Here is a 25,634-nt window from a genome sequence, read left to right as displayed (position 1 = left end):
TACAACCAAAGTGTGGACTGTGGCTGCACATTTTATTCAGTGTGACAGGAAGGTGCACTTTCAAACTTTCAGAATAAGAAAAAGAGAGCAAGGTAAAAGAAAACAAAGGAGGAGGATGAGGAGAGAACAAAAGTGCGTGTCAAAAGAATACTTTTAAAAAACGAACTGCTTTGTCTTCTGAAATACACACATTGTAATAAATTAAAAACAAATGTCTTTATTCTTTCGGTGATATTTACAATCTGTTTTAATGGTCAGTGTTAATGCTGAAATTGCTTGTTACTAAAAATTAAATATTATATTATAAGTAGTTTTAAGTGACCGTTTTAGAGAAAAAGAAGGTCAAATTTAAGATTATTTCAAATTCTGATTACAGAAAGGACAGATTTAGAAAGTGTTTCCGGGTTACAAACCATTCTATTTCCTGTAATATATTTTCAAAATAAAGGTTTTGTTTACGTCTCGTTGCGAGGTTGTCTCTGGTGCTGAGGGAGGCTGTTTCCATTGCTCTGTCTGGTGGAGCCCAACAGATATAAATATTTGAAAATATAATACAGCTTCTTCACAAACCACGACCATGTGGATCCAGATTTTAAGCGCAGATGCAGAACGACCCGCAAGTGGAGCTTCTTCTTGTCTCCCCCCTCCTCCTCGTGTAGGACTTCTGACCCCCCAGGTGTTGTGGTGTAACAGTTGTGGTTACAGCATACATGGCTCTCCGGCTAGAAACAATGTTTTCGTTCGTTGTTGTTTTTGTTAGTTTTTATTTAACATCGGCCTCCTCGGACTTCTCGTATGTCGCAGCTGTGTACGAGCACAGCGTTATCCTGAATCCGGAGCCTCATGTCCCTCTGTCCCGCGCCGCTGCCCTGCAACACATGCGGAAAAGCCTGGATATTTACGAGCAGCAGGCTGCACGAGCCGCTCAGCAGGTATGGACAGGACAGTACGTGCTTGGTATTTAAGTCAAAGTTGTGTATTTCTCACTTACATTTTTTTCCTAAATGATGAAGTTAAAAGGTTCCAAAATGGAAAAAAATTACTTTAATCAGGATAATAACTCATATAGGCAACTCAAAGTCAAACTCAATAGGCTACAGCGTTGCAGACTTTGTCCTTGTCATTGTTAATATTTAACTTCTCTGTACAGGTCAGTAAAGACGTCACTGGAATTTTCATTTGCTAAAACATAGCAGAGTATTGAAGAGTTTTCTGAGCTTTGATCATTAACAGATACCTATAAATTAATCATTTATAGGTTTGATTAGTAGCATGAGTAAAAAAGGACGATAATAAATAAATAGGTTATTCGTTCATCTTGGTGTGTCAGTAGATGTAGACAGATCTGTTGTATTTCTCAGTTTGTTCTTATTAACAAGCACATCTAAAGACATTGACTTTATGTCTCCGGTCTCATACTCTCTCATTCAGGGTGCCCAGATCCTGGTGTTTCCAGAGGATGGTCTTCAGGGTTTCAACTTCAGCCGTTCGTCCATCTCTGGCTACCTAGAAACAATCCCTGACCCTCAGCAGGAGAGCTGGAACCCCTGCACTGAGCCTGGAAAATACAACAACACTGAGGTGCACAGTCAAGTTCTGATCTTATTATCCAACAGACATTAACTGACATCAAGTCAACCCAAAGCTGCCAAAACCCTTATAAAATGATGCAACTCCAAACCATGAACATGGATCACATTTGAGCATGGTTGTTTCTCAGGTTCTCCAGCGGTTGAGCTGTATGGCTCGTCGTAATAACCTCTACCTGGTGGCCAACATGCCTGACCTGCAGCCCTGCCCTCTGAAGACTGACCCCACCTCCTCCTGTCCCTCTGATGGACGCTGGCAGTTCAACACCAACGTGGCCTTCAGGTGCACTTTAGGCCTTCAAATAAATCACTTTAGCTGCACCAGTTTACATATTCCTAGTTAATGTGGACTGTTAACAGTATGGTCTTTCTTTCAGCTCAGATGGCCTGCTGGTGGCGCGCTACCATAAACACAACACCTACTTTGAGGAGGCGTTCAACACTCCGCCACAACCTGAGATCATAACCTTTGATACACCTTTTGCTGGGAGGTTTGGCCTCATAATATGCTTTGACATCCTGTTTCACAACCCCACAATTACCCTGGTGAAGAAGGTGAAAAAAACCACACACTGTAGATCCATGTTTTGTGTTTTCTCTTTTCCTAACAACCACCTCTTTTTGGACCCCTCTTAGGGTGTGCGTCAGCTGATCTTCCCCACAGCCTGGATGAACCAACTCCCCCTTCTTGACACAATCCAGTTCCAGCAGGCATTAAGCTTGGGTGCCAATATCACCCTGCTAGCAGCCAACATTCGTAATGACCACCTGATCATGACGGGAAGTGGTATCTACACTCCTTTTTCTGCCACCTACCACCACGCCCAGAGAGGAGACCCAGAGGAGGGTAAGCTGGTGGTGGCCAGGGTTCCAGTCTTAGATCCAGAGTGGTTGGAGCAGAGGTCGGCAACACAGGAGAAGGAAATTAAGGCTGAGTTACCAACATCTACAGCAGCAGACTCTGGATTCTGTCACAAAGACAGCTGTTCTGATTCTACTCCCGAGCCTTTGACCCCTCCTCTCTCTTCCATCACCTTCACGTCCTCCATGATGTACGACCTATCTACGTTTGTCCTCTTAAATGACGCAGAGGGCAGACTTAAGGTCTGTGATGGCACCTTTTGCTGTCACCTGCAGTACCGGCGGTTACCACAAAGTGGCAGTAAAGAGCTATATGCATTGGGAGCATTTGCTGGAACGCACACTGTGAACGGACGCTGGGCCCTGCAGGTATGAATGAGAAGATTTTTGAATTTTAAACACCTTCATGAAACATACGTCATGTTTATCACATCTTTGTTGCAGGTGTGCGCACTCGTCCGTTGTGCAGGGTCAGATACCAGCTCCTGTGGACAGGAAGTAGAAGAGGCTGAGTCTAAAATCGACTTCCTGTTGGAGGGGAAGTTTGAAACCAGACATGTGTACCCATCAGTTTTGGCTAGCAAGATGGTCCTGGAGCAGCCAGAGCATTTTGAAATAGCTGCAGATGGCAGAGTGACAATGAAACACTCAAACATGACTGGCGGGCTGGTCACTGCCTGTCTGTATGGACGGATGTATCACCTGGATAATGAATGACCAATTTTAAAACTGATGTACACAAAATGAAATGTTATGACCAAGACTGATTTTCTTCTGTCATCCCCACAATGCAATGAATCAAAAACAAATATCTTTATTCATTCATTACTTAATCTTTACAAACATTGCACCAAGTTCATCCTCCTGCCTTATAGTTCCTAAAAAGGCAATAATTATTAATTACTCTCTCTCTAACACACACACTCGCACTCACTCTCTTACACACACGTATACACAGTGTCAGCCACGTTCCCCTGTCTCCAGTACAGTACACAGACATCGAGTAGTTACAGCATTGCAAGTTTAAAGTTCCTTGGGACGCTCATTCGCAATCATCTTGACTCCCGGACCGATCGGACAGGAAATGGTTCTTACATCCACCTGCTGTCAGAACCTGCTCCCAAGGATTCAGCCTCCGTCCGGATAAAGTCATAGGATTCAACAATCATATCATCTCCTAGGAATTCAAAGTGGTTCAAAAACAATGATGCAGCATCACAATTATGGGTGAGGAGATATCAGTGTCTGCCATGACAGCTCAGGAAGAATACAAACTTAAAGGTACAGGAGGGAAAACAGTAAGAAATGTCCTGGTCCCGTAAGATTGTTCCACATTTCTTTTAGACAATCCTGCTTAAAAAAAAACAAATAATAAAAACAGTCATCTGAGCATTTCTCCAGATGCAATCCCAGTAAGAATTGAAGTAAAATTATTATAACCACTCCAGAAAGTATCAGCTAATATATGAGCTTAATTTAAAAAGAAAAACATTGCATACAATTTAAAAAGACAATACAGTGAGACTGTCTGAGAGAAATGCAGTGTGTGTTCATCGTTTTCTATGTTCTATTATTTTCCACCCAATCAGTACGCACCTTTAGGAAACAAACACCTGGCTCACAACAGTGGTTATTTTTAGATTTGAAGAAACTCGCCTAAAAATAATCTGCACACTGGCTCATTTATTTCTCCCTTCTCTCTCTTTAAGTTCTTATCAGTGAACTATTAAGGCTCCTGAGTGGCTGGCTAGCCTGCCAGTATTGTGTGGCTCTGTCCAATAGCAGTCGCATGTCCTGCTCAGTATGTCTCTGAATCAGAGTCGTTCAGTTCATCGTCTGCAGAGATGGAGGACAGCGGGCGCTCCGGCCTGCAGTAAGAGGCGTGGTCGGGCCTCAGGGGGGGCGGGGTGTCAAAGGCAACTCCTTTGGAGACGTGGTTATTAGTGGGGTGGTGGTTGATGACAGTCTGAGTAAGGGAAAGCGCGGGCAACGCTGCTATGGTGACCATAGGGGAGGTGGGCATCATTGAGTTGAGGATAAGCGCCAGGCAGTCGGCCACATCACGGTTGGGAGCGCAGGCCAGAGCTGGAGTGTAACCTAAGGGGAAGAAAAGATAAATTATTCCCCTGCAGAAGTAAATGTGAATGTAACGAGTGCTAAAGCAGGGGTATGAAAGCTGACCATTCTCGTCCACTGCCAACACACTAGCTCCTTTCCCCAGCAGCTCCTGGACCACCACTGTCAGTCCCTTCCTAGCAGCTACATGTAGAGGCCTGCAGGAAGGTGAAAGAGGGAGGGACACTATTAAAGCCCAGAAAGCCCACTGTGGAGCTGTGTCTGCCCCTTTAAAATACTACATACGTTTGGAGAGCAGCGTTGGTGCAGTTGATGACGTTCCTGTCGCTGATCTTCTCTAGAATCAACAAGGCACTCGTCTCGTGACCCTGAGAGGAACAGAGAGCAATAACAATAAGCACTGAAAATTAATATATAATCATAATATCAGGTAGTCGGTCCACTTTCAAATTAAAGGAGCAATTCTCCCCTGGAAAAAATACTGTCAGTCAAAGCTGGTGTTCTCTGTAATCAATAGAAGCGATAGTATTTGAAATTGGCGCCATAGCTGTGGACAAAGTTGTACAAACAGCTCATGGTTTCGGCCATTCTACATTCCTACAACACCCAGCGTGCATTGCGCCCCTCCCACTACCGTTTTCCAGTCAAGGACATTTATCACTCCAAGCAATGGCTCAGAGCGGTACAAAATACGAAATACGACGAGAATATACCGGTGGATCGTCGAATAAAATCAAACCTGACGACTTTGAACGAGACATGAGATCGGAGGCGGGCGTCCTAGATTGAGGAAGTGTAGTTTAGCGATCTGCCTCTGCCAGATGATGTGTTTTACGTTGTCTGGCGGAGGTTTTCCAGGGCCCATTGGAGAAGCGGATAGCGTCCTCCGAAGGCACAGAGCGACATTGCATTTTTTTCCTACCATAATGGCATTAGCTCCCCATTACAGCATGATAGGACTGAGGTTGAAAATCAGCTGGCCCTTTAAAATCTGTATGGTGATTAGGCAGAAGAAATTTCAGTTTGTTCATATCTATAGGGACTCGGTCATCCATAATCTGTTTTTGATGAAGATATTTTCTGTATTGCAAATGTCTCTTACGTTGCTACAAGCCAGATGTAAAGCCGTGTCCCTTTGTGCATCCTGTAGAGTGAAGTCTGCTTTAGCGCTGCTCACCAACACCTCTGCAACACAAGAATTGAGACAGTGTCAGAGGTTTACATATCAAAAGGCTAAAAGTGCATGCATGTGTCACTGGGTGTACTCACCCACGGTGTTGGTCTGTCCGTTGAGAGCTGCCATCATCAGCGGTGTCCTGCGCAAGTGTGCGTCCACTACGTTTGCCTGGGCTCCGTGGCTCAGCAGCAGGGAAACACACTCCACGTGGTCAGAAAAAGCTGCAGCGTGAAGAGGGGTCCTGCGTCGACACAAGCGTGGTTAACGATATTATCAGCAGTGCTTGCGCTCACCTGAAACATCTCCTAAAACGTGATATAATTCAGTGTCTTTGCACCGCTCACCTGCCCTTTGTGTCAATGGTATTGACGATAGTTGAGCCCAGGGAGTCGATTAACATCTCAGCCACTCCCTCGTTATCGTTCATACTGAAACACAGGACACACTGTCACATACCCTCACATAAAGTGTTTTTACCCCTTAGCAGTCATTGGTACAAGCATTGTCTTACACAGCGCAGTGCAGCGGGCTGAAGGAGTTGCCCCTGATCTTCTTGAACACCTCCTGGTCGAGCAGCACTTCCACACAAGCGTCATATCCTAGAGAGAAAGCAGGACGAGATTTTAAGACTATTTTGTGTGTCGTACAGAACAGAGAGGTGTGCGCTGCTGGCATGTCTTAGTACCGTTGTAGCAGGCCCAGTGCAGGGGTGTGTAGCCCTGGTTGTCAGTGAGGTGTGTGTGAGCGTGTGAGGTGGTTGTGGCCTGCAGCAGGGCACCGAGGGCACCCATACGACCACAGGCAGACGCCAAGTGAAGAGGGGAGCGGCCTCGGATGTCTCTGACGCACACACTGGCCCCGCGCTGGAGGAGAGCCTCCACGCACTCCTCCTGGCCAGTCACCGCCTGTGTGAGGAATTACAACATGGAAATAGATCAATTAAAACATAAAAAATTCTCATAAAAAATAATGTTAGTGGGTGTGTGTGTGTGAATGTCTCACCCCTCGGTGTAGTGCTGTCCTCCCCCAGCGGTCCTGATTCTCCACACTGGCTCCTTGACTGAGCAGAGAGTACACACACTCAGTGTGTCCATTCAGCACTGCCAACATCAGAGGAGTCCTGTACACAGAGTGGAGAGTAATTAAATGCACATTAATTCATGTTTATGTTGAGGTCAAGGTAATTAGTTAGTAGTTATTCTCTAGAGCAGTTGAATAATCTCAGTGAAGCCTCCTGCCTCAGCCACTCTGTCTATGCACACACACACACTCACTGTCCATTGGTGTCTTGTGCGTCCACATTAATGTGTTGGTCGTTGTTGCTCATGAGCAGGCGCAGGCACTCTGGGTGGCCATTCATAGCTACAGCAGACGGACACACACATGCGAGGGCATGACTCAGGGCAACAACATGTTGACGAAAAACTTTATACACGTGATGTGAAGCTGTTATATTACACTGAGTCTGCGTGTACCTGCAGCATGTAAGGCTGTCTTTTTGTGTGAGTAGTCATGGGTCATAGGTGAGGAGCCGTGGTGCAGCAGCAGGGAGACGCACTCCTGATGCCCCCTGGAGCAGGCCAGACTGAGGGGGGTCCGACCCTCCGGGCTGCAGACGTCCACTTCCAGCAGGGACGATAAGAGAACCTCTAAAGCTCCACAGTGTCCGTGGTAAGCCTAAATTAAGGGGGGACAAACCAACAGACACATTGTGTTCATGTCTAATTGTAGCTTTGGCAGAGATGGTGAAATCCTGGGTGAGAAAGACAAATATCTGAACTCACCGCAAGGTGGAGTGGACTGACAGGAGCCTGGCTCTCTGCGTCACCGAGGATGTCTGTACCTGATGTCTCCATCAACTGAAATAAAGATATTGCTTTAAGATTACAGGACTATTTAGAGTACTTGCAAGAGCGTGTGCCAGTAGGAGTGCCAATTGTTACTCAAACAATAACAGGCTGAAGAACATTTAGTAGCTTCATCTGGCCACCAGATGATCAAACCACCGTTTTCCCATCTGCCCAACAGAGGGAGCAACGTACCATGAATCACTGTAAAATATAAGGGCTCATTGTGTTACAGAGGATGATGGAAATATCTTTCTTACCACATCAAGAGGAGTCTCACTGCCCATCTGAAAGAAACAGAGACAGAGACTGCTTATGATATGACAAGAGAGAGCTTGTGCAAAAACCTTTAGCAGAAGGAAGTGATTACATGTCATCTGCATTATTTATTTGACATTTTCTGACCCTCTCTAACATGTTCAACATATATTCCCTTAGCTGTACGCACCAGTTCCAGGCAGAGTGTGCGTCCGTAGGCGGAGGCGTAGTGCACCGCACTGTAACCCTGTTTGTCTCTCACTCCCGGATCAGCATCGTTCCTCAACAGGTACTCCACACACCTGCCGAGACAACAACAAAAGAAAGAGCCTTCATCTGACGCGTCTTTGTTTGCACTTTGATACTTAACTTTAAACACAAAGTAGAACTTACTTTCCATCAGTGTCGGCTGCAGCGGCGTAGTGTAGGGAGCTGCAGCCTCTCTGGTCCCGCTCATTGACGCTTGCCCCGGAGCCCACCAAGGCAAACACACACTGGTAGTTACAGTTGGCCGATGCATAGTGTAGTGGAGTCCTGGAGGGTCGACAGCAGCGAAAAGCGTCAAAAGTCTACATCTGTCTTCAGACATAATTCTTTTACATGCCTAGAATTAAACTACATGCTTGGCTCACCTTCCAAAATTGTCTTTCCTGTTAAAGTCTGCTCCAATGTTTAACAGCAGGTTCAGACACTCCAGGTTCCTGTTCAGACAGACAGCGTCACCAATGATGTTTTATTAAAGTACAAATCTTTTGTAATCATGGATAATATTTTAGTCCAGGAAACAGAAGGGGGAATTCTATCAATGAAGGAACAAGGAAAAGAAATCAAAGAGGCTCAGAAGAGAAACAATAGTAAGGTAGTAAGCAGGAATGATGACTCACCCTCCAGCTGCAGCAGCATGTAGACAGGTCCTTCCAAAGTCGTCAGGGGTGTCTATGTCAAACCCTGCGTAAATATGCATTCAGCATCAATTAGGATGTCAACTAGGTGATTCTGGTGGTGAGAATGGTGTCAGCATGAATGTACCTGAGGACAGCAGCTTCCTGCAGCAATCTGAGAAGCCGCTGAGAGCTGCCAGGTGTAGCGGGAACATCCCATGAATGCCTCTCCTGAAAAGATGGGAAGGCAAGTCATCACAGGACACAGAGGGAGAATTGGAACATCTCCAGACATCAGATTGTTCCCTTTTTTTATTCATGTGTCTAACCAAAGCACAGATTATATCGACAGATTGGTAAATGTCAATTGTTACTAACAGGGCGATGTTGGCTCCGTGTTTGATGAGTGCTGTGATGATGAGCTCATGGCCGAAGCGAGAAGCGATGTGAAGGGCAGTGTTTCTGCTCTTGTCCTCACAATCAATCTCAGCTCCTACACACACATAAATAAATAGAGTTTATATACCATATTAAGAGGCACTACCAGGACATACAAGCAGACTGCATACTGTATGAGCTCTCACCATTTTGAATGAGAGCCTGAGAGCAGGAGAACCTTCCATGCGTAGCTGCCATGTGGAGAGGAGTCTTTCCATCCTTACTCTGCACAGATGGAGGAAGAGACAGTAGAGAGAGGTGGAAAAGCACAAAGATTAGTATTTTTTAAGCTTATATTTCAGGGTTGCGATGCATGAAGAGGTACACTTAAGTGCCAATGTGGGCTGCTGAATCAACTGAGAGTCTAACACTGTAATTTTAGAAAGCTTAAAATGAACAGAAGCTATCTCAGACCCCCTTGTGGACCACACACACACACCCACACTCAGATTCCCTGAGCAGCTTGCAGCCTCGGGGAGCCACCCCCATCCCTGTCATCTTCCATATGGCATTGGATCTTGAGGCTGTTGGGACCTAATATCAGTTTCCATCACTGCTAGCAAAGTGTTAACAACACTGTCTTTGAACTGGGAAGCACACACATTGTAAGACCTCTTTTAAAACCGATAATGTCCGCTCCCTTTGGCTGTGTCAATATATTCCTCAGTAAATTAGTGTGTTTTAATGTTCGTATGAAAGTGTATCTGCCTATGGACACACCCGCATGTTGATGTGAGCTCCGTGTGCCAAAAGCAGCTCCTGGCACAGCGCGCCTTGGCGTGAGGAGGAGGCAAAGTGGAGAGCAGAAAAGCCCCTTTCATTCACCTAAAGCACGGAACAAGACAACACAATTAAAACACATGTAAGTACAACACACACACTACATCCCACTGAAGCCTGTTTCCATGCAGGAGAAGGAGGTGTTCACATCTGTTCAACCTGACTTCATGCAGACTTTTTACTCGGGCACTGGCAGGAAAAAGTCAGCCTCGAGTCGGGGTGAACAGATTTGGACATCTCACATGCACCCCTCCCGCACAATGTTGGGGCTCGAGAGAAGCATACACACCTGGTTGACATTGGCCCCTGCCTCGATGAGCTCACTGACAACTACATCCTGTCCATTGTAGCAGGCTAAATGGAGTGGAGTGTTGCCATAAGCGTTAGCCTCATTGACCTGAACAAGGAGAGAAAAAAATCTATGTTTATGTCAAATTTTTTTTACCATTCGAAATAGCTTGTACATCTACAGTTAAAATCGAGCTAGCCTCAAATGGTCATATATTATACACATGTTAAGGACTATTTAATAGATTGCACATGTGTGTACTGACGTGGACGCCCAGGCCCAGCAGGTAGTGCACTGTGCTGCTCATGCCGCTGGAGGCGGCTGCATGGAGAGGGGTGTAGGCTTTCTTGTCTTTACAGTCGACCTCTGCTCCGCTGGCCACCAATAATTTCACCACCTCCAGGTGACCTGAAACAGAGGAGGGAGAGAAGGAGAGAGAATTTAGCCACTAGAGTGAAAGCTCTTATCTAGCCTGATATGAAGTGTATTTGCATGAGAACTGCACTTTATAACATTCTCACCCATATAGGCTCCCCAGTGGATCGCTCTCCTGTCCTTCTTGTCGAACGCATTAATGTTGGCTCCTCTGGACAGCAGCAGCTTCACCATCTAAAACACAAAAGCAAATTAACTACATACTGACATTAACATGACGTATGTGTGTTAAAAAAGACCAACCTCTACATGTCCACTGAAGGCAGCGTGGTGCAGCGCAGTGCGTCCCGCCCGGTCGGACACGTTGACGTTGCTAAGCAGCGGGACCAAAGCCTCGGCGCAGCGTACCGCCTTGTTGCTAGCTGCGACGTGGAGCGGCGTCTGCCAGTTCTTGTCGCGGGCGTTGACATCTGCGCTGTGCTTCAGCAACACCGCCACTGCATCCTGGGAGGAGAGAGGGAGAGTGGGTCAAAGTGTGTATACAGGAAGATTCTTTGAGAATGTGCCACAGTGTTCCTATGAAGCACAAGCCAAGCGTGTGCAGGTGGCTGTGTGGGGGTGGTTATAAAATTCATTGCTATTCTTAGGGGGGGCGTTCATGCTCACAATAGCACCGAGAGGGAGAAACTACGCAAAGGGGGCTGTGTTAATGCGGGCATGTTGCCCAGGGCCGAGCAGAATAAACATGAGATTTTTAAGGCTTATCAAACATCGACACACCGAACAGCGGTTACAGTATTTTACCCCTTTAAGGCCAGACTGTACAAACATTATCTCCATCTCGTGCTGGAGAGGTAGCTACAAGATATCTGATTTTGCATGTTGCTGCACAAACTTGTATTTTCCCTGAAATGTTTTGCTGTCCGTGGGAAAGCCTCTTTGTAGGGTCTTATTTGTCCTATTCCTCCGAGGTCTCAAAATCTGTAATACCCCCATTGTGAGACTAATGTTGTGCTTCTCAGTCGCATGATAACAGCGGATTTGACACAGTAAACATTAGCGCGTGTGTTTATGTAATGTGTTACCTCACTGCAAGAGGCGACAGCTCGGTGAAGAGGAGTCAACCACTTGTTGTCTTTGGCATTAACTCTGGCTCCTTGGACGAGAGAAAGAGAGAGTGAGAGAGAGTTACAGAGATCCAGTATGTCAACAATGGCACACACGGCACAGACAAACATGGTGGAAACGTGTCAAAGTGTCAGTGAGACCGTAAAGGCCTGAGATACATATTTGAGAAACGGTGTGAGAAGAAGAGAAAAACTAAACAATCGGATAATTTAAATTCTTTTTATGTGACTAATGTTAAAGCGGGTGTTGTGAGCCAATAGTGCCCGGAAGATATATAACTCCCATGATCCTCGTTGGCACCGCTCGGGAGTGAAAATAGCCCTGAAGCTGCACCTGTTGCCTGCTCCTCAGGTTATTGGGAAACAGTTAACACCGCACACGCACACCCCTTCACGCTACGCATGTGTTGCGACGGGGTCCGCCCCACCTCCTGACGTGCTCAGCTGACTTCACAGAAAGTCAAGCCAATATAGATGCCATCAGATGATTGATGAGTCACCGAGAGCGGGTGACATACACAGAGCACGTAGGGAGGGAAACTGCTGAGCAAACGGGGAGCAACATGTGAGGATGAGCACGCAGAGGGTTTGGAGAGAGCAGGGCGGGATGGAAAGAAGACAAGGTTAACTGACAGGAAACAAAAAAGTGTGAAGGTCAACATGAACTTGACACTGAAAAAACACTTTCTCTTTATTGTATATTTAAGAATAATACTCCCACTGTAAAGGACTTAATAAACAGAGAGTTTTAAGTACAGCTCACATACAAGGACGGGTGCTAACAGCTGTTGTAGATGGATGAGTGGACTTGATACAATAGGACAACAGACATTAGGTGGAAATGAAATCGAATGGAGGGCTAAATAGATTTATAGACTGTATCCAAGAAAGCTTGGACGTAATGTTTACCTGAGAGGATGAGCAGTTCAATGATCTCCGCGTCTCCCAAGTAGGCTGCAGCGTGCAGTGGCGTCCGCTTCTCGTTGTCCTGACAGGAAGATCCCGAAACGCAGAAAAAAAACGCAAATTCAAGCATCTGTATTACTTTCATACAAACACACATCATAACACGGAAACAAAATCTATAGACCTCAAACTGCTGCAGACCACAAGCAACATGAGACTTGAGCCACAGGGACAATAACGTCCATCATTTGTTCACTTGCATTCTTCATTTCACTCCATCACTTCAGCACACCCTGCAGCTGCACCCCCCTCTCTCTCAGTCAGTGCAGTAGAGAGCAATCAACAAAGTGCGGCTATAAACAAGGGTCATGTGACGGCAATAGGCCGAGGCCAGTGTTGCTGACTCCAGAGGACTCAGTGTGATGACCTGAGCAATATAGGCTCACAGAAACACACAGAGGGAAACAAAGAATGTAAAAACACTGAGTGGTGTGTAAACTGAAGAAATGGATAGGGACGATAAAAGGAGAGAGATCAGGTGAAGGTTATGTCCTTAAACCATAGCGGGGAGTAGTCTTATGAACAGGTGATGTATCTTGTTCTTGTTTACAGCTATGTAAGATGGGGAAGCTGCCAGGAGGCACTCTGAGTCAGTCAATCGATCGATAGCAACCCAGATCAATCGTAGCCTGCTAGCTGCCCGCTGCTCCCCTCTGTGTTTTTTATCTGTCGTTGTTTGTGTGAGACAGCGAATACACACGGGTGCGATCAGGACCAAAACAAATATACTAGAGGAAGATCAGGGGGAATAGCACGAAGAATGTAGCCTACCTGAATGTTGACATCCTCTTTCTTGAATATGAGGGAGCGGACTTCATCTGGCTCCAGGTTGAAGATGGCTCTCAACAGAGACGGCTACGGAGACAAAAAAAAAAGACGCTGATGTACGCTGCTACCACACTCCATTCGCAAAGCAGTAATTTTCTATGCTGACAACCGTGTTATCACCGAGAGTTATGAAAGGAGAGTCTTACACACAGGAACCATAATCCTTGCGCTGGGAGAGAGCCATAGGTCACTGTATAGCGCCAATTTGTTTGTGACAGTAGCAGCTGCAGCGTAGATCACATAAACACATGCATGCATGCCTTTAGGTCGATGTTTGAGTGTGTGAGATGTTTAGGCTTTGCTCTGTTGTGAGGTGAGCTGCTAAGAATGTAAAATATGAGTGTAAAAAGTGGGGAAAAATGACAATGATGGTCATAAATACTAAAGCATTTCAACTATTTAGTACTACCAGTTTAAACAAGTAGAATGCTTCTAAGAAGAGACAACAAGTTCGTCGGCATGCGTGAATGTAAACAGCTTGCATGAGCACGAGAGCACGGGGCGTGATACTGAGTGAAACAGTGAACCATAACTCCATTCAAATAAAAGGTTAGAGGAAGTGAAACTATTTTAAGCTCACAATTAAAGAGTATTCACATGACAACATTATACTTGCTTCTTTCTGCTGTAACAAAAGAAACATTTTAATTAAGATTGACATGATGATACTGATTTATAGGAGTTCTAATGAGGCAACAAAATGTTTTCTAAATTGCTGCAAAGTTATTCCATTCAGTACCACACGAGCACTATGATGTGGCTCTGCTCCTTACTCTCTGTTTTCCTCATCCCTCTCTCATTTCGTCCCAACTAAAAATAAGTGGGCCTGTCAGGCATGCCGGCATCTGTCTCCTGCCTATTACACTGACGACCACCTCAACTATGTCAGAGATTGGAGAAGGTAGACACGGAACAAACCCTGTCATTAGAGCCGGCACATTTTCTCCGGCATGTCCCCCATTCTCCGAGTACATTTCAAAGAGCAGCTTTCAAAGGATGAAAAGACGTATTACCGTGTTTCAATGGTAGGCTTGCCCTTTGTGCAGCCAGTTCTGAAGACTACAAAGGCCCAGGCTTTGCTGATAATCTATACAAACCAGCAGTCATCTCATATGGCAGGCAGGGCTATATTAGTGAGTATATTGGTGCTATATTTAGCGCTGAATAGCACTGACAGTGCATTGTATCTTCATGCAACTGGACTATGTACTTCATAGGTTTAAACTTCAGGCCAGGTATGAGCGGTGCACTGGGTGTACCAGGTGTACGCTGCCATTCCCACAAAAGGCGAGATTATGTAATGTATAGAAGCCTCTACTGAATCAACCCAACAGACGGACCCATCTCACCTTATCCTCCTGAGCAGCGGCAGCCCTTCGAGAGGCATGATGGGATCTGCGGTCTGGGGATGATTTGGGCCGAGGAGGTGGGGGTGAAGATGAGGGCTCATCCTCCTCCACCTCCTCCAGCACCACGATACACACACGGCTAGCCCGCTCCGACCGCATCGGGAACACTCACACAGACACCAGCACAGTCGCTCACACACTCTCGCTCTCACACACACATGAATACACAGTGTTCCCTCTTACATACGTGCGCAATCCGGGAACACAGAGGTCAGCAATAAATCCCATAAACAGAGAGGTTTCGTGGTAAACAAACGGAGCACATCTTCATGTAAAATCCAAAGTGAAAGCCAGCTCTGTCCTCTATCTGTCAGTGTTGCTTTGCTGCATGTCTCCTCCTCTCCTCCTTTCCTCTCCTTAACCCACACTCGCACTCTCTGTGAGCAGCAGCAGCGGAGACAGCAGGGAATTCCTCTGCGTAATGGTGGCGGTAAGCGGCATGCGGCAGAATGAGCTTGGGCTGCCTAGCAGCACACAGGAAGCTACATATCCTCACTGCTGTGCTGCAGCCAGGAGCACACACACACAAACACATACGTCACATGCAGACACACACACACACAGAGTCCCTGTGATTAGTGTGGACGGGGGGGCTGTAGCAGCCAGTGTATGTGTGGGCATGCGTCGCTCTTTTCAGGCAGACTGCTGAAGCCAGCTCTTTCAGATGGAGAGACAGAGAGAGGGAGAGAGAAAGTGAAAGGAAAGGGGAGGGGAGTAGGGAGGGGAGGGAGAGGCAGAGAATAAATGTAGGCAGGTACCTGCTGTAGAGCACTACAAAAACAAGAAACCTGAAGATGAATGGAGGAAAGGACAAAGGGGGGCTTGGGACAGGAAGTTAACTGAGAAAAAAATACATTTAAATACAGGATTTAAAAGAGATAAGCAAGAAAAAAAGGGTGTTAACTGAATTGGAAAAGAAGTCTTCAGCTAACAATATGTTGCTAAAAGCTTCAATACTGTCTTTACAGAGTAAACATTTTACAGCTGCATTATGATATTTGGATTCATGTTAAATGGATTTATTGCGAAGCTGAATGTGCTTTCGCTATCGTATGAAGTAACCAAGCTTGAGACTTTTTAACGAGCTGTAGCCCACACAGCGTGGTAAAAAAAAACATGTGACTATAATGTTGTTAGAGTTTGCTCAATAAAATGTTAGTGGCCTTCATCTCCATAAAGTTGGTGCTAAAATAGAAGTAGCCTTTCCTTCTAAATGTGAGAGAATAGAGAGAAAGGAAAATGGATACCAGATTTTTTTGTGTGTCTGTGTGTGTTGTGTTCCAGTATCCTCTTTGGTGTATCGGTGGCATGGCTTCAAAAGTCCCGATCTCCTCATTATGAAACTGGAACAAACTGGCTTTGCCAGAGAATGTGAGGGTAGCTAACAAGACCACTCTGTACGTGCATGTCTGAGTGTGTGTGTGTCTGCCTCCTTCATATTCAACACAGATCCTAAAAAGACCAATCTTGCCAAGCCACACAACCCCATTAACTCAGAGGGAGGGACGGAGCCAGGGAGGGCAGATGAGAAAGAGAGAGATTTCGTTGGATGGAGCCTTTCTGCAGGCTCAATTTTGAGTAATGGACTTCCCATTTATAAACTTAATATGAAACACAGCCCCAACACGGTCTGTCTGCTCCTACGGCGACTGAGTTGACATGAGAGGTTTGCTTCAACAGCACAAATAAAGAATGAAGTTTGTGGAGGAAAATATATAAACAAACAATCAATGTTTTCCATTTGCCAGCGCTGGGGATGCTCTCAGGAGCGTAGCCCAAAGATGTTTACAGGGTAGATTTTTGGTGCCTTTTCCCAAACAGACTGCAGTCTTCTTGCAACTGCAAACGTGTATTCATGTGTTTAGAGATGTAATTAGGACTCATTAGCATAGCCAAGTTAGGCAAGCATGTGGAACAAGCAGGAATAAAATTACATACAGTACAGAGGCAGAAACAGCTTACAGAGATGCACTTCTTAAATACACGCAAATAACAGTACTCACAGGGAGATCACAAATAGCTACAAATAAAATCCTGATACAGTCTACTCGTTGTGCTTCATGAGGGAGACCCAGCATGAAAGTGCGCATGTGTAAGTGAAAGTATGCAGCTTGCACTGACCTCTGCTCTGACCCTGCGACAGGATGCACTGTGTGTAATGTAATCCCAGTCCATAAAACAAAAAGGCCAGCACGTGCGGGTGTGTGTGTGTGTGCGGGACATACACCCACACAGACAGCAGCAATGAAGAGGCTGACATCTAGAAAATCCAAAGCTTTTAGGGATCAAAAGATCTAATAAAGCTTTGTTGCACTGACATAACATGTATGGTATGCACTCTCTGACCACCAGGACAAGCTATACATTTAATGTTCTAAGAAAACCAGAGTATGATTCAATAACAATTGATGGATCTGAAGTATTTTAAGTAAAGCTGCAATGCACAAACATGAATGCATTGATAACGTCTGAAAAATTCAGCTTCAATCAATTGAACAAATTACAGTAGTGCGCAAACAACGTTTACATGGTGCATAGAAGCTCTTTGGCTGATGTCCTGCATGCATCATGGACACATTTTAAAGCCCCAAGCAAGTAAGCACAAACAGACCAATGATACACTCCAGCCTAGTTAGGATGCTCTCCACACTTCAAAGCTCAAGGATGCCCTCTAGAGGACAAACATCAGCCACTGCCAAAAGTGACACTCACTCCTCCTGTCTCCAGTCCACTCCTGGGCTCTCTGACTGAGACTATTTTTGTCCCATTGTCCATTTTTCTGTCAGCAAGCACCACAGAGAACAATAAAGAATAGAGAGGGGGATCTAATCACACACACTCTTCCCGTTTGTCGAGTGCCTGCTGCCTGCCCGGAAGAGCAGTCAGATCAGGACAGGCCCCGGAGCTGAAAGCTCATTGACCCACTTTGACTGAAGTTCATATTTGTGCAAAAATCTGTGTTGTTACAATACAATATCTAACTAAGATAGTTTAGGACAATTCTAAAGGAACACATTTAGGGTCTTCACAGCCTGCTATAATTACTTCAATGGGTGAAACTAACAAAATGTGTTGCTAATTCAAGTTTAAGAGCCAGAAGTAGCTTTATATTGTCACAAAACAATTGCACTGGGTGTACAATCATGCGGAAAAGAATAGAAAGCAATGCCATGTTTCCCAAGCTGCATCCAAGAAGTAATAATATAAATGATAAATAAACTCAAAAATGTTCAATTTTGTGCTGATGATACAACATTAATTAAGTTTCTCTTCCCTTTGCCTCTCAAGCACATACATATACATACAAACTGTCTGGATTCAAGAATTTGCTAATTATCTTTTAAATGTTATGCAGCATACAAACCCATGTCAATGTGACTGGCTACACTTCACAAAGTTGGCAAAAAAAAAAAGTGAATTAACTTGGAAAATAGCTGTGTTTTATTAGTAAATAACTTAATCCCCACCCTAATTCTCTGTGTATCCCTGCCTTAAATTCTCAGCAGGGTTCATAACAACTGATTTAAGACTGTGAGAGGTGTCCAATTCAAGACCACAGCTGGAGCCTTTAGAACCAGCACCACCTGCTATTTTAGTCTGACAGCCTTTCTTATCTCCAGCAACAGGTGACTGCCCACAACTACCCCTGAGAAAATGTGCAGAGCGCTGAACCAGACAGCTGACCAAGCAAAACGCTCCCTGGGTGGCATATCGGTCAGTTACTGTGGACTTATGCACGCCAATTCATGATAATACGTTAATGACGTAATTAACCGTAGAATGCTTGTCTTGCCCGAGCTAGAGTTGCTATCTTACATTAGCAGTAAGGGAGTTAGCCACCCTGTTCACTCGTCCATCAGAAAAAACAACAACAGCAACAGTCGAAAACACCAAAGAAGACGGACAAACGCCCATGTAATTGTTAATTTGACATCAAACTGGCCATTAAAACTGAGCAGTGTTAACGTCAGGCAAAAGTTGGCCTGTAATTGGCAGTTATTACAGGTTTCTGTTACCTGGTAACCGCTAGCTAGTTAGCTCAACTGTCAAATGTCAGTTGACTTAACGGTCAGAACCGAGCCAACCTAAGCATCGTTAACTTAACCGTTAGACCTTTATATTGAGATGTTTCATTCTCCAGACGGGTTTAAGTCACCACACACGAACTTAGCCCTTTAATGTTGGTAAAGTTGAGCTAAAATGAGCAGTCAGTTTTCACATGATGTTGACTAGCGTTTTATAGATACACTCACGAAAACTAGGTTTAACTCATCAATCGAAATTTTGACTAACGTTTTTACTTAACGTGAGATGTCTTCTTAGCTAAATAAAAAACGTTACCTGGTCTTGTATCTTCAACACAGCCATATTCCCGGTGTAACACCAAAGTGAGGCAGTAACCCGCCCGGGAGTTACTGAAAGAAGACTGACTGATCCGGAGCACTGGAGTCAAACGGTGCAGCGTCCCCCCTCTTCCTTCCTGCCATGGACAGAGTCACCACATCATGGGACAGAAATGACAAACCGGGAAAGTTGGGACCAAAACACAGCAGTCAACGAACTTCACACAGCATAATCCCAGCAAACAGCTCACTCAACCGGGAAAATCCATTCAACAGTAGTAACTCCTTAATTTCCCAACATTTTCATTGACATTAAATTAATCACTACGCCTGACTGACGTGGATTTAAAGTGGGTCTAGTACTTCATTATTATTTTATTTCCCATAACCCATAATACAACTGTCCTTAATTGCACAGAAAACTAATTTACTTGAAAGTATGATAACGTAAAGAGTGTACAGATTTTTTTAATTGAATCTTATTAAATGTATTTGCACACACACAAGACTGCGTGACTTTCAGGTTATCAAAATAAAATTGTCCAGAAGCCACAGGTTCATACAGTCGACTTCTCTCAATTTAATGAGAAGAAATAATAATTTAGCAAACAAAATTTGGGGAAATGACACGACAATGATGAAAAAACTACAATTAGTAGATAACAATCCAATAAAAACAAATAAGCTATTTAAAAGATTACAGGAGAAAAAAGAAGAAAGCATTAGATGTGATGGTGATTTGATGTGATGTCGTTTTCACTGTTTCTAAAGATAAAGAGGCGCTTTCTGAATTTGATTGGGAAGTGGGAATACCTGGGATTTCATAATAATAATAATCAGGCTGGATTTAAAAAATTAGGCTACATTGTGTGGATGTTACAGCCTTTTTAAGCTGAATATTCTCTTTATGCAGGCTCTTGTTATAATTTGGCAATATATTCTGTCAATAAAACTGACTAAATTTGTAATGAAAAAACAAATGAACTTGAATTAAAAGCAGGAACTTGCGACATTTAGGCCCTGGTCTGTGAAATCCTCTAAGCTGTTTCAGAGGGGAATTGTGTTAGAAAACTGTGGTAAAAAATAGTTTGACACATATAGCACATATTGTTCTCTCCGTTGAGCACAGAAGGTGCTGTACTAAACTCTCTGTAGACCACAAATTCCAACAATTTGGCTTTATTACACTGTGTGTGTTTGCATGTGTCTTTAAAGTGTTTCTGTAATGGAAAGATACATATGATTGCCAACAATGAGGACCTGTGCCTGTGGGATTCTGGCTGACATGTAAAACAAGGCGGTGAAAATATTTTAGCATGACTGTGCACAAAGACAATGTTTAGTTTAGAGCCTTTGGCATGATCTGACATCAGATTTTGTTTGAATGGTACCTTTTTGTTTTTGCTTGTCTTGCTTGCTTGTCCTGAGTTGCTCCAAGTTGTGCAACTCAGGATGACTCACTGTTGATCAAGGAAAGAAATTTCAGTTGTTTACATCACAAGTTTATACATGCAGAGACAGTTACATTCTGCATGCCATGCTCTCCTATTAGACTTTGTCTCAACGTTTCCTCTTTCTTTTTTTTTAAATTTGTAGCAGCAGTGAAGCCTGCATGGTATCCTGGTCCAGACTGTCGAGCCCCTGCAGACACTGCCCCCCCCCCACGACCCTGAACAGTATAGGCAGTATAGATAATAGATGACTATGACTTTGATTGACTTTAATTCAATCAATCAATATGCTTGTTCCACAAAACAAGTGCTGACATGTTAGAGTTGCACAAGCACATCTGCAAATAACAGAATAAATTACTGGTTTATGTTTTGCTGCTATAGTTTCAGTGTCCAGGTGGTGTACATGCCGGCTCACCCATACACCTGCATGGAAAAGAGCAATCAGTTATGGTATTAGTAATATACGTCCGTTTCAAAAAGAACCACAGATACTACGTATGAAGCAGTACTTGTAAGCGTAAGGTCAGGATTACTCATGGCACACTGGCACACCAGCCAAAATGACCCAACAATGTGTCACAGCTGCAGAAGCTGCCAGCAGCAGTCAATAACAAATTGACAGGTCATGACAATGGCATGCTCGCCGGGAGGAAACTTTGCAATAATCCTGAATGATGCCAATGCGACAAGAGGATGCCAATGGTTCTAATAATCTTACTATTAAAAATAGGATCCCAGTCATTAGCTCCAACAACTTTTTTCTGGGGGGGGGGTTACTTCTCTGCAGTGGATTATGCCACCTAAAGTCCCCTGATGCCCCCCTGACTGGGTGCATCAGAATCAAGTCACACGTTTGCTAGGAATGATTACGTACTTAAGCCTACAAACATGGACACCAGTACAAACCATAAGTCCCTCCTTTATGATGCTTATAGTCGGTTTATCTTTGTAATAATATTATACTACAGTTGACTTTAACTTGTTTTTCCTATCATTACATAACACCTATTGATCTGGGAAATTGGCATTTCGGTCATTCTGCATGATGCCCTTGTTGAAGTGTCTCATAACTCTACAACTGCAACTATGTATTTAACTGTGTTTTTAAAACTATATTTTGACTAAAGATGTTGGTGAGGAAATATCACACGATTGCTCTTGGTGATGATTCATTCCCAAATTCTTAGGGGCATAAAAGAAAGTATAGTTATTTAAAGCCTTCGATGGGTCATTTGGGTTATGTATGTGTGGTTATAGCAATTGTGCAGGGTTGGTTTGGGATGTGGGGCCAAATGTAATATCTTTTCAAGGGGCCCAAAATTCCTGGAAATACCCTGACTACCTCTGTAAATGTTTAAGTCAAAATTAAGGTGGCTCACTCTGTAAGGTAAAACATATTTATGCTAATTGAGTAATATTTGTGGTCATTAGCTCATTCTGACAGGTAGGGTAGCTCACTCTGACAGGGAGGGTGGCTCATTCTGACCGGTAAGCTGTCTATCACACAGTTTATGAACTTAATGAAGAAGATGAGATGAAAAAACAATTCACTCACATTTTTATATTTTTTTATATTTTCATCAAAACATTTTATTCAAAAAATGTACATATATTCATAAAAGTCCAATGCTCTGTTCCATTAGAAAAATAATAAGGCAGAGTTTGATTCATGGTTAGCATAAAGATTCCTTGATTTGGCTATTTTGAAAAAAAAAAAAAAATCATGTAGATTAAACATCCTCAATGGAGTCTTGCAAAGCTGATTACCATTTATATTCACTTTCTTCATTTAGGCTAAGCTGCATTTTCTCAAATATTCATCCAAACAGTCCTCAGTCTGTTTTGGCTGGTTCTTGCTCTCGTGAAGGGATCTGAGAGAACCCCCCTCTGCAGGACATGGAGGTGGAGTCGCAGGTATGTCCATACACACAGCAGTGGCGACCATCTGCACAACACTTGCCCTGCATCATAACAAGTTTTGAGAAAAAAATATTGTATTGACAAGTGAAGGCAATTAACAGATTCTTTTCTCCGATTATGGTCAGAAAAAGGACATTCAAACCCGTGTCTGTGTTTGTCTAAGACATGCTTAATAATTGTGTGCTTTAAAATATGTCAATATGTGATGCATTATCCATACCAGTTTGTAGGGACAGCAGCTCCACTGGTCTGATGGTCCTTTGCAGCAAGACATCCCTTGTGAGCAGTAAAACTTGGAATCACAGCGAATGACTCCAGCCTCACTGTTACCAACCTTGGCTTCTGTTAGGGCTGTCATTGGTGTCTGAAACAGGTAAACACAAACTGACTGTTATAGCCCGGCTATTATCCAAATAGTTAATCAATAATGTATTAATATGCTGCGTAACTAGACCTTTATGTGTTTAAATAATAATAAAGCATCCTAAACGCTTGTTTCTGGTAAGTATTTCTCAATAACACAAATTACTTATGGCAGACTAAGCCAAACCTGCAAAAACTTTTGTTTTTGCAAATTGGGGGCAAGGGAAAAAATTATATATTTGACATGCATATGGAAGCAAGTCAAATATTCCCTCTTGTTTTAAGGGTACAGTGGGGTTTATCAAAGTTATTTAGCTGAAAACATCTGCCTGCTGCAGCTGGATGATGAAGTGTTGATGAGAGCAGTGAGACCATATGACAAAAAGACACGAAGTGCTTTGAAGAGCTAGATGGAACAGAGCGGAGTGAGACCTCTGTATGTGTAGGTTTGTCATTACAAGTGTTAGCAAACCTCTAACTGTAATTATATTGTGAATGAGATAATACAGACTCTTTATTGGTGCACAGAAGGTGGTGAACCAAGCCCCGCCTACTTACTGCACCACATACAGAAAGACAAATTTACTGCTATGTCTTACCTCTTTTACGCTGCTTTTGACCTCTTTAGTCGAAGTGAGAGAGGCAGGGACTGAGGCTTGTTTAGGGGTGAGGGGATATCTCAATTCTCTCCTCACACAGTGCGTATAAGTCAAGTCACAGTCGAAGCCATATGGACAACAATGATAGCCATCCAGACAACACCTTCCCTACAAAGCACGTACAGTCAATACAGAATAGCAACAAAACTTCTACACTGAATTGTGACTGCAGTACAATAAACACTGACATTGGATTGCAATGAGCGGACAGAAAGGATTGCATCACAGTCATGTGTTTTTATTGCACAAGAGTATTGGTCAACTCACGAAAGTGTAGGGGCAACAGAACCAGACGCCTGTTGGATGTCTGCAGCAGGTAGTCCCGTCAGGACAGTGGTAATAGCTGTCACAAGGAACTATTGAACTCTTTTGCTGGTCTGGGTTTTCAAGCTCCTGTGGAAGAGATAAAGGTAGAAGAGGAGCACTTTGTTCCTCTGCAGCCTCCTTCTTCACCATGGGTATGTTCAACCACGGCTGGTCTTCTTTCTCACACATGTTTGTAACCAGGTTACAACGATAACCTGAAGGGCAGCAGTGGGCCAGGTCAGAGCAACACACAGCCTGAGGAATGATGAATACAGACACAATCAGATTTAGGGGGACATATTCAGTGTTCCAGAGCATCTTTATTACTTCAGGTTTAATCTATGTGTTGACACCTGTGACTTACACGTGGATATGGGCAGCAGCTGTATCCATGCCCTGTCTTACAGCAGGTAGCTAGATCGGGACAGACATTTCCATCAGGACATGTGATTGTGGAGGAAGCAAACCCCACCACAAACAACCACAGTGTTAGCCTCAGCATCTGCAGAGGAGGGAGAGAGTATTCATGTGAATTGTTTTTAATCACTTTAATTAGAAACATGTGTCGTATTCTCTTTGTGAACTCCAGATTATTATGCTTTTATAAGTCAGTTGTCTGCCGAATGTTAAACTTTTGGTGTATTTTCCAGATTGACATTTTCGCATGTTGTTCGTGTAACTTTCAGTTTCATTGGTCTCGTATGAAGATTTCACTTCCAATCTAAGCAACCTCATTTAACATTTATATCAAATAAAAGCATATAAATCACAATAGTGATAGTGCAAAGCAACGTCCTTGGGTCGCCTTGCTGTGTACTTAATCATAATTAAATATTAAATGGGTCAGAAGCGAGCGCTGGCCTTTATAATAAACTCAACAACTTCAAAAACAACAGTAGAACTATTGTATGACGCCCTCCTGCAGTGCCTTAAGTACAGGAGCACATCCTACATCTTATCAAATATAGAATATTCCGTTACCATAGCAATTATTTAATACAGATTTAATTTTAAAAAAAAGTTGAATCACTTACCTTTAGAGAGAGATTCAACCGCTTTCTGTAGTACAGTAGGAGTCTCACTTCCTCTGTACTGAACCCCAGATACAGAACTCTTTATAGGCTATGTGAGGCAAGACCCTCCCACCAATATACATAAAACCGTAAACTTTATAGCACACCCCTGTGTCCTGTGACCGTCAGATTGCGACAGTGTTTGTGGAAGTAGGTTACACTTCATTGGCAATACTTAAATTTTAAAAGGAAGAGAATCATTGTAAGAGACTTAACACACAAACATTCAACAGTCATTTACCAGCTCAAGGGAACCTTTGATACCATTAACCGGTTTCAGTCACATGATAAACCTGTAATAACTTGCCCAAATAAAAAAACAAAGGCTAAACAAGTTTGTTATGGTTACTAGTAGTCTGACTGGTTGGGAGATTGGAAATAAACTGCTGATTTAAACAGTTTACCAGAACAATAAATGTGAAATATAAGTGAGTGTGTCCCTTTTCTGCATCTACCCCCAATACGTTTTAAAGGAAAATTCTTTACTTTTCTCTACTCTATACTACGGTGGCAGACAAGGCCAATCGTGCTGCAACGGCCCAAACGATTTCCATGACAAGAAATGCGCTGCAAATTCAGACACGATGTAAATTCGACATGCAAAACACACGCAAA

General features: G+C 43.7%; 3 protein-coding genes across 4 annotated transcripts; 1 reads left to right on the top strand and 2 right to left on the bottom strand.

Moving 5' to 3' along the window:
• The first annotated feature begins 602 nt into the window (after window positions 1-602).
• On the top strand, window positions 603-3,758 carry LOC138609424 (biotinidase-like). The gene is made up of 7 exons (XM_069682070.1): window positions 603-655; window positions 761-932; window positions 1,432-1,581; window positions 1,721-1,872; window positions 1,967-2,144; window positions 2,226-2,819; window positions 2,895-3,758. Exons 1-7 carry the CDS (start codon window positions 603-605, stop codon window positions 3,165-3,167), a joined length of 1,572 nt encoding a protein of 523 aa, XP_069538171.1. The 3' UTR covers window positions 3,168-3,758.
• Window positions 3,249-19,326, bottom strand: LOC138608331 (serine/threonine-protein phosphatase 6 regulatory ankyrin repeat subunit A-like). 2 transcript variants are annotated; one of them, XM_069680894.1, is made up of 29 exons: window positions 19,243-19,326; window positions 13,436-13,519; window positions 12,608-12,686; window positions 11,657-11,727; window positions 10,875-11,075; window positions 10,718-10,805; window positions 10,462-10,604; window positions 10,197-10,304; window positions 9,848-9,952; window positions 9,274-9,352; window positions 9,068-9,182; window positions 8,838-8,920; window positions 8,693-8,756; window positions 8,441-8,509; window positions 8,202-8,342; window positions 7,999-8,110; window positions 7,811-7,837; window positions 7,488-7,562; window positions 7,179-7,380; window positions 6,978-7,065; window positions 6,706-6,823; window positions 6,389-6,608; window positions 6,215-6,302; window positions 6,048-6,131; window positions 5,796-5,944; window positions 5,629-5,711; window positions 4,812-4,894; window positions 4,632-4,723; window positions 3,249-4,547 (listed from the first exon to the last, which is right to left on the bottom strand). In XM_069680894.1, exons 1-29 carry the CDS (start codon window positions 19,267-19,269, stop codon window positions 4,249-4,251), a joined length of 3,177 nt encoding a protein of 1,058 aa, XP_069536995.1. In that variant the 5' UTR covers window positions 19,270-19,326; the 3' UTR covers window positions 3,249-4,248. The 2 variants fall into 2 exon arrangements, with proteins under 2 accessions (XP_069536995.1, XP_069536994.1); XM_069680893.1 differs by lacking the exon at window positions 19,243-19,326 and adding an exon at window positions 14,842-15,385.
• Window positions 19,327-22,276: 2,950 nt separating this feature from the next.
• Window positions 22,277-25,275, bottom strand: LOC138608989 (progranulin-like). Its single transcript, XM_069681591.1, has 6 exons — window positions 24,981-25,275; window positions 24,311-24,448; window positions 23,908-24,201; window positions 23,581-23,748; window positions 22,839-22,982; window positions 22,277-22,659 (listed from the first exon to the last, which is right to left on the bottom strand). Exons 2-6 carry the CDS (start codon window positions 24,446-24,448, stop codon window positions 22,531-22,533), a joined length of 873 nt encoding a protein of 290 aa, XP_069537692.1. The 5' UTR covers window positions 24,981-25,275; the 3' UTR covers window positions 22,277-22,530.
• Window positions 25,276-25,634: the final 359 nt, after the last annotated feature.

This window comes from Semicossyphus pulcher, unplaced genomic scaffold (assembly GCF_022749685.1).
Source record: "Semicossyphus pulcher isolate SPU_LCO1_2020_fin unplaced genomic scaffold, fSemPul1.0.p SCAF_5, whole genome shotgun sequence".
NCBI lineage: Eukaryota > Metazoa > Chordata > Actinopteri > Labriformes > Labridae > Semicossyphus > Semicossyphus pulcher.
Note: the sequence above shows the minus strand (reverse complement) of the source record. Positions and strands in the feature narration are given on the sequence as shown.